The sequence below is a fragment of the Stomoxys calcitrans genome, chromosome 1 (assembly GCF_963082655.1).
Source record: "Stomoxys calcitrans chromosome 1, idStoCalc2.1, whole genome shotgun sequence".
Taxonomy (NCBI): Eukaryota; Metazoa; Arthropoda; class Insecta; order Diptera; family Muscidae; genus Stomoxys; species Stomoxys calcitrans.
Genome location: NC_081552.1, coordinates 163,620,644 through 163,632,192, shown reverse-complemented (window position 1 = coordinate 163,632,192; position 11,549 = coordinate 163,620,644). Strand labels below are relative to the sequence as shown.

Here is an 11,549-nt window from a genome sequence, read left to right as displayed (position 1 = left end):
AAGCATATTTTTATTTGTTTATTATTGGCACAAATCTTGTGTATTAGTTCTAATATATATTTTCTAATTATTCCAATTAACTTCAATACCGAATATATCCGTTGTGGTGAATATCCAACACCCGGATACGGGCGGACTTTTTCGTTTCCATTTTTGTTTAAGTTATCCTGTTTTCTATAGGTTTCGTTGTAAATTGCCGGCACATTGGCTTGGTTGAATTGCATTCATCAGTGGTGGTCAAAACAAAAATTACAAATCTGGCAGCACTAGTTCGTGTCGGTCATTAATTTTAGTGCAGTTATGGTTGTTATGTGAGGTTTTGTTTTTGTTTTTATTAAGCGTAATTGTTGTGAGTACCACCTGAGTTGTGTTTCCTCTGCATTGTTTTTTCTCTTCATGCCGGCTCCAATGTGTGTAATTGTTGTTGTTGTGGGGGTTTCGGGAGTCTCTGACTGAGAGATGCGAGTGTGCGAGTACCAGGTGGCTGGTGGTTAGTTGGTTACTGTTTTGGTTTTAGTTTTGGCATTTTCTGTTTACACTTTTGCTTTTATTTCGGCTCTTGATTATGGCTGGCTTGTGCGCGGGCTTACTACGATGATGATCATAACGATGATCATTTTCCAAAATATAAATAGATCTGCAGTGAAGAAATGTGGGTAGTTACATTAGAAGACCTCAACAGAGGCAGTCAGACTTTTGGTGCTAAATACACATTAAACGCGGCAACAAAGCGGGGGGATTACAAATATGAGATCCCTACAATTATTGGTGGGTGTACAAGAAAATATTCAAAAGTACAACAAAAGATATAAACAATTTAAAAAAATCACAAAAAAAAAAACAAATAAATAATACAGTGACACATTTAAGAGCTAAGAAGTGTTTGTGTGAATGAAACACAAAAACTGTAAACAATAACTTTAAAAATGTAACGGTGTTTTAAGATCAAAAGTTTTCCACAATTTTAAGAAAATATATAATTAAAACAGATAAAAAATATAAAAAATGTTTAGCCACCTCTTTTATATACTTACATAGTATTATGTGGCCTTTGAAATTTAAAGGAAAAAACCATTGTTTATCTAAATATAATATTTTGAATCAATAAAGGAAAACCAAAAATGTGAATAAAAAGAGAAAAAACAAACATGTGAAAATAGCCTCTCAATTCCAATTCATTGCCGAACTAAAAAGGATATTTGGATAAAAAACAAAAAACTGATGAATGCATGCTCTGATTATAAAGACAAAATCACATTTATTTACCTCAGAACAAGTGATAATTTATTATTTAAATATAAACAAGTGAAAGCGTGATTAGTTCGGTATAGCCGAATCTTATATACCTTCCACCATGGACCGCGTTTATCAAGTTCTTTGCCCGGTATCTCTTTATAAGCAATCAAAGGATAATTGCAATGCTCTTGGAGCTATGTCAGGTTATGCACCGCTTTTCGTTATACTTGGTTTGGATTTTGGAAACTATAGTAGAAGCCTTGTGCAAAACTTCCGCCAAATCGGAAAACAATTGCGCCATATGATTTTTATAGGATATTTTGAGCATAGTAAAAAACGCATACAGGCGTTAAGTTCCCGGAGGATGAATTTCTGTATATGAAAGTAATTTTCGTAACTCATGGGAAAAATTAAATTTGCTCGAAATCTAATCGGTAGATAGGTTCATATAGGCCTGATGGAGTGAAATTTAAGGTATTGTCATCTCCAGAGACTCAAGAAATCAAGACGAAATATATTTGACCATGCTCGGTACGGGTTTTTAAAGACGTATCACTGCATGCGGGGCCACCGTAGCTCACCGTTAGCATGAGCTGGCGACACTTGTAAGCTAATTACCATAGATAATCAATCTTGTAAAATTTTCTACTTAGTGGTGTCGCTTATCATTAGCTTAATAATAGGGTTATTTGTTAACCGATTCTTTCAAAATTTGGCAGGAAGAATTTTCTTATGACTGTTTATATTACTGGTGAGTTTCATATAAATCGGTTTAGACTGAGATATAGCTCTTATATATATGTTTTTCGCCCGATTTTCACTTCTAGATCCACTGCAAGCAGATTTATTCACCAATGTTCCCAAAATTTTTCTCGCTTTACTACCACAATACCTAAAAAATTCAGTCGAAATCGGTTCAGATTTATATATAGCTTCCATATATATGTTCGTCCGACTTTGAGTCATATTTCAATAATGGGGTCATTTGTCAACTGATTGTCATGAAAATTGGCTTATGATATATTTATAAATCTCTTATGACAATACACACTTTTGTTAAATTTTATCAAAATCGGTTCAGGTTTCAATTTAGTTTCCATATGTATTTATATATATATAGCCGTAGTTATTACAATTTTGAATACATCTGTAAGAGGGAATGCCGGTAGAGACTACCCTGCATGAGATTGTGCATAAAACAGGAATCCTTCGATGACAAGACGTACACATTGGCGGTATACATTGACATCGTACGGTTTTTAACAATGTGCGGACCGATACACTGATCCAAACATTAAATTAATACCGGGTACACCGGGTCCTTAGAGACTGAATAAACCATTTGGTAAGAAACATGTGGGTCACATGACACAAATATAAGGGGGAAGATGGCATACAACAAAGGGTCATTTTTTTGCCACTCCTATGGGCGACTACCTTAAATAACATGGATATTGACTAAGGGATTTGAACTCTTCTGCTTCGCAGACGATATTATTCCAAAATACTTCCAAGGGTAGAGATCCTAATCAAATGTAAATTTGCCCATGACTATTACATTAAGGAACAAGGGCAAACTTCTGATGTATCAATGAGTGCTGTCCGAGAGCATGATTAAACCAATACTTACTTACGCCTTAAAAGTTTGGTGGACTGCGATGGAGAAAAAGTGCAACGTAAAGATAATACGATATGTTCAGAGAACATGTTGTCTTACCATAGGCGGGGCAATGAGAACAACGTCCACCAGGACACTGAAAACTATTCTGGTTATCCGACCCATAGACATAAAAATTAAGTGTGAGTCAGACACCGCGGATATGATACTTAAGGCGATAGGAGGCTGGAGCAGGTCATACCATCGCGATATAGTCGAAGCGACAATGGAATAGAATAGATTTCGGAATGGATACTTGAGACGACACTTGAGACCCCAGGCAGAGTGAGCCCAGGGGTCTACTTTTAGGACTCAGGAACTACTCTTTTCCCCACTGACTGACAATAATTCGTTATTGCAGGCCGAGATTCGGGCGATCACGAAATGAGTGAGGTATTAACGCGTGTCAGAACTCTTTGAAACTGCCATTGCGAGACACACACACAGTAGATGTTCTATAGTCTCTTCTTCCTCGACTTCCTCACAGCTTCTGCAGAAGTCGTCTTTGCCAATCTTCACACATGCTAACATGTTTACCGATCAGTCAGCTACCTATCATGACGAACATAATGACTGACACTTTTGTTCTATCCAACGACAGCAAAGCGGTGGGCCTCTTTAAGTCTGCGTGAGCCTCTTTAAGTCTGTGCGAACGTCATAATTTTGGAGTATTCGCAACCCCCACTTTGTGACCATCTGCTATTCGTTGATCCTGCAGACTAAGTTTACATGACGTTAGAGTCATACCCACAGATACCAATTCCCCTGGAATGTGTAAGTTAGTGCCTAGTCTCGCAAGCTCGTCTATTCTACAATTCCCTGCCATATATCTCCGTGGCTCGGCACCCATAAAAGGTAAATTTCGTACTATTGAGCCATCTCATAGACAGATCTGCGCCAACCGAAGGCGGTTTTAGAATTTAGAAATATCTTTCCCAGAGATTTTATAACTGATTGGCTGTCTGAGAAGATATTTATACAAATTGTCGTTATGAAATTATACCTTAGCCATTCCACCATTACTTGTTTAATTGTAAGGACACACTATAGTAGTCGGGTGAACTTCCCGATTTGACCAGTCCTAGTTCTACAGAGTACACCCCAAAGCCCACTTGGTCGTTTAGTTCGGAACCATTCGTATAGAAGTCAATGTAACTTCAATTCCCGGGGATAAACAGGACCATGGACGACCATGGCAATATGAGGCTAAACTGGACGGTATTTTAGAGAAGAACGAGAATAAAATATAAGTGTCAGAGTGGCAGCTCCCTCCTTCCCAAAACTACTCTCAAATGTGACTTATTTACCGTTCATGTCAATATCGAACTCAAATGAAAAGTGCAGATATTAATCTGCCCCATGCCACTATAGACATACACCTAAGCCAGTAATCGGATTGTTGAGCGCTCTAAAAACTAAAAAGTAACCACGAAAAATAAAATGTAAAGTTAGGAATTCCGTGCTACTTACAAAATCGTTAATTTCCATACCACTCCCCTAAGTTGGTCCATGTCGGGTACCGTGTCCCCACCTAAGTGCCGGTGTCTGTTAGCCGAAAAAGCCGGACAATGACATAGGAAATGCTCCAGCGTCTCATCATATTCATCACATGCTTTCACTTGCCCCACCGATGTTGTATAAGTGACCTCGAAGTCCAATGTGTCCCGTTATGACACCAAAAGCTATACTAACCTCCTTCTTACTTCCTGTCAGTAATAGCCACGTCTTCTCACGATCCGTATCACCCCATAGGATTTTCGCCGTCCTACCGACCGTTTCGCTTTTCCACAGTCTTACATGTCTTACCCGGTTGACGCCCACGTCTTTAAATCGGACTGCGTCAACCCGAAAGGCTTCGGGTTAACCACGTTCATTGAAGGCAGTTCTTTGGCCTTCACTGCCCAATCTTCTGCCCTTTCATTTCCCCATTACTCCGTTATGGCCCGCACCCAACCGATGCCGATTGTGCCATCCTCAGACAAGGCGTTAATCTCCTTCATATATGCAAAGGTTAGCACGCCAGCCTATCGTACCCAAACTCCCGAGTCAAATCCACCCGGCAAGAACATCGTAAACAAGTAAAAGCATGCTAAGTTCGGCCGCGCCGAATCTTATATACCCTCCACCATGGATCACATTTGTCGAGTTCTTTTCCCGGCATCTCTTCTTAGGCAAAAAAGGATATAAGAAAAGATTTGCTCTGCTATTAGAGCGATATCAAGATAGGGTCCGGTTTGGACCACAATTAAATTATATGTTGGAGACCTGTGTAAAATGTCAGCCAATTCGAATAAGAATTGCGCCCTTTGGGGGCTCAAGAAGTAAAATAGAGAGATCGATTAATATGTGAGCTGTATCGGGCTATAGACCGATTCAGATCATAAATAACACGTATGTTGATGGTCAAGAGAGGATCCGTCGTACAAAATTTTAGCCAAATCGGATAGGAATTGCGCCCTCTAGAAGCTCAAGAAGTCAAGTCCCCAGATCTGTTTATATGACAGCTATATCACGTTATGAAGCGATTTGAACCATACTTGGCACAGCCGTTGGATATGATAACAAAATACTTCGTGCAAAAATTCATTCAAATCGGATAAGAATTGCGCACTCTAGAAGCTCAAGAAGTCAAGACCCCAGATCGGTTTATATGGCAGCTATATCAGGTTATGGACCGATGTGAACCATACTTGGCGCAATTGTTGGATATCATAAAAAAACACGTCGTGCAAAATTTCATTCCAATCGGTTAAGAATTGCGCACTCTAGAGGCTCAAGAAGTCAAGACCCAAGATCGGTTTATATGACAGCTATATCAAAACATGGACCGATATGGTCCATTTACAATACCAACTGACCCACACTAATAAGAAGTATTAGTGCAAAATTTCAAGCGGCTAGCTTTACTCCTTCGGAAGTTAGCGTGCTTTCGACAGACAGACGGACGGACGGACAGACGGACGGACATGGCTAGATCAACATAAAATGTCACGACGATCAAGAATATATATACTTTACGGGGTTTCAGACGAATATTTCGAGTAGTTACAAACAGAATGAGTATACCCCCCATCCTATGGTGGAGGGTATAAAAATTGTTCAGCAGTGGTTATCCCCTCACCAAATGCTGGCAACATTCGTGAGTATTTCAGTCAAGTACAGCTACTCATCGAAAAGGTGTCACTTTTCAGTGAAACGCCGTTCGGACTTGGCATAAAACATGAGGTCATGTTATCAGAATTTTTCGACTCCGGGCAATTAAAAATGCTATGTTTAACACATACCACTATAGAATGGCGGCGAGGTGCTCCAACCAAGGCAATATGGGTATCAAATGAAAGGTACTAGGGAGAAGATTACGAATATGTATAAAAAATTTGAGAAATTTTTCTTAAGACAAAATTTCAATGAAAGTTTTCTAAAGACAAAATTTCAATGAAAGTTTTCTAAAGACAAAGTTTCAATGATAAATTGATGGATTAATGGAAATATTTATGTAACGTATTTGCTTCATTTGATCAGTGCGAAAGTGAAACATACATATCTGGCTGAATATATAAAAGAACAGATCTATTTTTTTACTTTATAGGAGAAATAAAAATGAATTTAAGATACTACAAAAAAATTATTTTATATGAAAAATATGTGATGCTTATTATTATTAAAAAAATGTATTGAAGATTATATTGTATCTAATATGTTACGGGTTTTTTTTTTCGATATGTAGCTTTATCAAAAGAGTTTTTAATCTCTATGGTAAAAGATGAATGACTAATCAATTGCCAACCCATACTTTCAATTTGAGAGACAATGCGAAGATACTCTAACCTACATTCGGGCTGTTTGATTTGGTGTCATGATAAATGTTGCTTCCTGTCACTTGTCAAACAAATAAAAGATAATTTAACCCAGATTGTCATTTTAAAAATGTGAAAACATCTCCCAATGTATGGCAATAGTTTACAAAGCGACAGCAATATGAGTAATAAATTAAAACAAAAAAAAAAAAAAAAACAAGTAAAAAGGCGTTAAGTTCGGCCGGGCCGAACTTTGGATACCCACCTCCTCGGGTATATATGTAAACAACCTTTCGTCATAGTCCGGTGAAAAAAATATAATTTATGGCCCCATAGCAGCTTTATCAAAATATGGTCCGATTTGGACCAAATTCGACACGGATATTGAGCGGTCTAACGAGTACAAGTTATTGGTCAAATTTGTATAACAAAATATTGGCCTTTTTGGTAGCTACATCCAGATATATACCGATCTGAACCAAATACGACACGGCGGTCGAAAAGCCTAACATAAGTCACTGTGTCAAATTTCAGCGAAAACGGATTATAAATGTGCTTTTTATGGGGCCAAGACTTTTAGTTGAGAGATCGGTCTATATGGCAGCTATATCTGAACCGATCTGGGCCAAATTGAAGAGGGTGTCGAAGGGCCTAACAAAACTCACTGTCCCGATTTCGGCGAAATCGGGCAATAAATGCGCCTTCTATGGGCCAAAAACATTATATTAAGAGATCGGTCTATATGACAGCTATATCTAAATCTGGACCAATCTAGGCCAAATTAAAGAAGAATGTCGATGGGCCTAACAGAACTCACTGTTCCAAATTTCGGTGAAATCGGATAATAAATGCGCCTTTTATGGGCCCAAGACCTTAAATCGGCGGATCCGTCTATATAGCAGCTATATCCAAATCTGGACCAATCTGTGCCATATTGCAAAAAGATGTCGAGGGGTCTAACTTAGCTCACTATCTCAAATTTTGGCGACATCGGACAATAAATGCGCCTTTTATGGGCCCAAGACCTTAAATCGAGAGATCGGTCTATATGGCAGCTATATCCAAATCTGAACCGATCTGGGCCAAAATAAGGAAGGACTTCGGCTGGCCTAACACAACTCACAGTTCCAAATTTCAGCAAAATCTGATAATAAATGTGGCTTTTATGGGCCTAAGATCCTAAATCGGCGAATCGGTCTATATGGGGGCTATATCAAGATATAGTCCGATATAGCCCATCTTCGAACTTAACCTGCTTATGGACAAAAAATTAATCTGTGCAAAGTTTCAGCTTAATATCTCTATTTTTAAATACTGTAGCGTGATTTCAACAGACAGATGGACAGACGGACGGACATGTCTAGATCGTCTTAGATTTTTACGCTGATCAAGAATATATATACTTTATAGGGTCGGAAATGGATATTTCGATGCGTTGCAAACGGAATGACAAAATGAATATACCCCCATCCTTCGGTGGTGGATATATTAAATAAAATTTATTTTGCGCAAATTTGAGATTTGTCTTATCGTTTTGCATATATGCATATACATAAATGATTTTAGATGTAGCATATAAATTAATAATGAAATAAATATTTTATGGCTAGGTTATGGGTGTTTCATATTATGTATTTGCATTTCGGAGACACGGCGCTGTTTGCACATCATAAACCATGTTAGAAATGGCACTAATATTAATTTTTGATTGATTGAAACTTAATGCGATAACACATGGTATTGTTCAGTCACATGGTGCGACTAAAAAATTTTGTTATACAACACTCATTAGCATCTATTTTTAATTTGATGATGTATCTTCTTCCTCTACTTACAGCTCTTGGGTGCCAGCTGTGCTCTCATCGTCAGCTTCGCCTTTGCCCATCCACCCGAAGGGGTATGGAAAAAGAAACTCACTTGGAAAGAAGATTGGGTACAGGTCTGGAAGACTGTGAAAAAAGAGGCCTGGGAAACCAAATGGAAGAAGGTACAAGTCCCCATTTGGAAGGAGGTCAAAGTTCCAGTATGGAAGGAAGAAAAAATTCCCGATTGGAAAATTGTTAAGAAACCCCACATTGAAGAGCGAGAAGTGCCCGCCTGGAAAGAAGAGAAGGTGCCCGAATGGAAAAAAATTACCAAGCCCATTTGGAAGGAAATCCAGGTGCCAGTGTGGAAGGAAATCCAAGTACCTGTGTGGAAGGAAATTCAAGTTCCCGTGTGGCGTGAAATAAAAGTGCCAGTCTGGAAAGAAATTCAAGTACCTGTTTGGAAGGAAATCCAAGTACCCATTTGGAAGGAAGTCCAAGTGCCCGACTGGAAGAAGATGTTCGTCCCAGAATGGGTGAAAATGGGCATTCCCGGTGAAAAATATTTGGGCAAAGATCATGAAGGCTGGGAGTACACCAGTCATGACTTGTGGCGCAAAAAGCTGATCTGGAAACCAGTGTGGAAAAAGGTTTGGCGTACCGAAAAGAAGCAAGAATGGAAAACCGAAAAGAAACAAGAATGGAAAACCGAAAAAGTCCAAGAGTGGAAGATCGAAAAGAAACAAGAATGGAAAACAGAAAAGAAACAAGAATGGAAAACTGAAAAAGTCCAAGAATGGAAAACCGACAAGAAACTTGAATGGAAAGTTGAATGGATTCAAGTTTGGAAACCAGTCAAGAAGCAAATCTGGATTAAAGAAAAGCGTGAAACTTGGGTAGAAGAGAAAGTACAAATTTGGCGCACCGAAAAGAAACAGGTCTGGGCTACGGAGAAAAAACAGGCCTGGAAGGATGAGTGGAAGTCCATCCAAGTACCAGTGTGGAAAGAAGTAAAAGTACAGGAATGGAAGAAGGTGTGGAAGCCAGTATGGGAAAAAGTGTGGGAACCAGCACCTCATGGACATGGCTGGGATTAAACAAGTCTCACTTTATTCCATAGTGTCCTCAAACATCTACTAAACTAAGTAAAAATACAAATTGAAACCACACTCGATACCATGCACGAAATCAAGTGCAAATAGTTGCCACAGTACTGAATCATAATTTCTTTCTTTCTCACTCATAAATTGCGAATTTATTTAAGCATTTCTCCATGTTCGTTCTGTCTTCTTCATACTTTTAGGTTTAAAATATTTTTTCAAAAAGCTTTTTGGAAGGTTTTGATAGAAAATTTAGTCAAGAATTGGTTAAATAGAAACCTTGAGATCAAATCATAAAGAGAGATTTATCTTCAAGATAAGTTCTATGATTTCCCATAATCGAGTTGGACGAAAGATGAGGTGGTTCTATGCTATGTTATATGAAAGGCAACAGGATATGAATCAAATGAAACCATTGCTAATAGTGCATTATGGAAAAAATGCATTTGTTATTTAAGGGAACATAGCATACGCTTTACAACTCCAGACATAACTTTCATATAAGAAAATCCTGTCATAGAAACTACCATCTAAATCAATTTCCGAAATACTATCAATCTAATTTCTCGTTTCGCTTTCTTTCATATATTTAAAATATTTTGTTTTTTTGTTTTTTGTTTTTTTCTGTTAAAATTGTTATCTTCCATTACAAGTATTTGTTATTTCTTTAGATTAAGTTTTGTACAAATTAGTCATTTACTCTTAATGTGTGAGAGGCTTTTTGAAACCTAATATACACATTAAGAGTTAATTTTATACAAAAAATAAACAAAATCTAAAAAAATATATATATAAAATTGTACAATTAAAAGAACTGTTGACTGAATCAAACAAATTTTTTTTTTGTTTTGATTCTCAAATATATTGAAAAATTATTTTTAAATATAAACAAATATTTTTTTTATTATCACGTAATACCTATTAAGATGCTATACGGTTAGTATACAAGAGTGACACCTAAAAAAAGCAGTCTATCTGGACCAAATGGTTCCATGCTTAAGGCGCTATTACACAGCATGTAGATGTTTTATAACAAGTCACTTTTTGTATATACATGTAACTGAAAATATTTGTCAAATTTGTCAATTTACATACGATTCATCATTTTTGCTAAACCTAAATATTTGAGCAACATCTGTTTTTTATGCGCAATAATTGTTAAAGTTGTGAGAAAGCTGGTTAAATCATAAATTTGTGTAAACAATTTAATTTGGGGTGGCATTCATTCGACTGACAAAAAAAAAACAGCTGATTTCTCTATGATTTTGTCAGAAGTAATAGAGCACGCTTTAACCGAAAAAAATTACATGTGCTAGTTTGAAAAGTGATTTTCGTATGTTAGTTTCGTTTTTATCACACGACATATACAACTCAACACGTGCTAAATAAGACAACTACATGCCGTGTAATAGAACCTTTAGATGTACGCCAATTTGATTCGACTTAAATTTTGCGCATTAAAACCATAACCAAGTGTAGTTGCTATATAAACTTATCTACAGATTAGAAATCTTAAAAAACAAAATGTCGAATTTTTCTCATCCGAAATAATTAAGATTTCTTCTATCATTCATGTTAAATATAGTTCCTCTTCCAAACGTGGAAGGAATGGTAAAGGTTTCGGATCGGATACTTAAGACTACACTTAAGTTCAAACGCGATTCACTGCCTCCAGCGGCACAGTTTTGGATTGAAATAACTCAAGTATTGCCATTTAAAAGTTCATGCTATATGGATGGATCGAAGCTGGAGCACAGAGTGGGTCTGGGGGTCTACATTGAGAACCCAGGGTCTTTGATCTGTTTCCAAATGCCTGACCACAATACGGTCCTGCAGGCGGAGATGTGAACGATCACGGAATACGTCAGATGGTATGCTGTTAATGCGAGGATGTAGAGTGTGAACATTAGACCGGGTTGATTTGTATGGATAAAAAAAATTTAAAAATCGTATA

General features: G+C 37.4%; 1 protein-coding gene across 1 annotated transcript; it reads left to right on the top strand.

The window, feature by feature from the left end:
* The first annotated feature begins 679 nt into the window (after positions 1-679).
* Positions 680-9,713, top strand: LOC106094842 (uncharacterized). The gene is made up of 2 exons (XM_013262080.2): positions 680-768; positions 8,528-9,713. The coding sequence occupies exons 1-2, from the start codon at positions 748-750 to the stop codon at positions 9,590-9,592; spliced, it is 1,086 nt and encodes a 361-aa protein (XP_013117534.2). The 5' UTR covers positions 680-747; the 3' UTR covers positions 9,593-9,713.
* Positions 9,714-11,549: the final 1,836 nt, after the last annotated feature.

Coding starts and splice junctions, on each gene's coding strand:
- LOC106094842 (XM_013262080.2), top strand. CDS start 748: ATGAGATCCCTACAATTATTG. Junction 769..8,527: donor TGAGATCCCTACAATTATTG/GTGGGTGTACAA, acceptor CTCTACTTACAG/CTCTTGGGTGCCAGCTGTGC.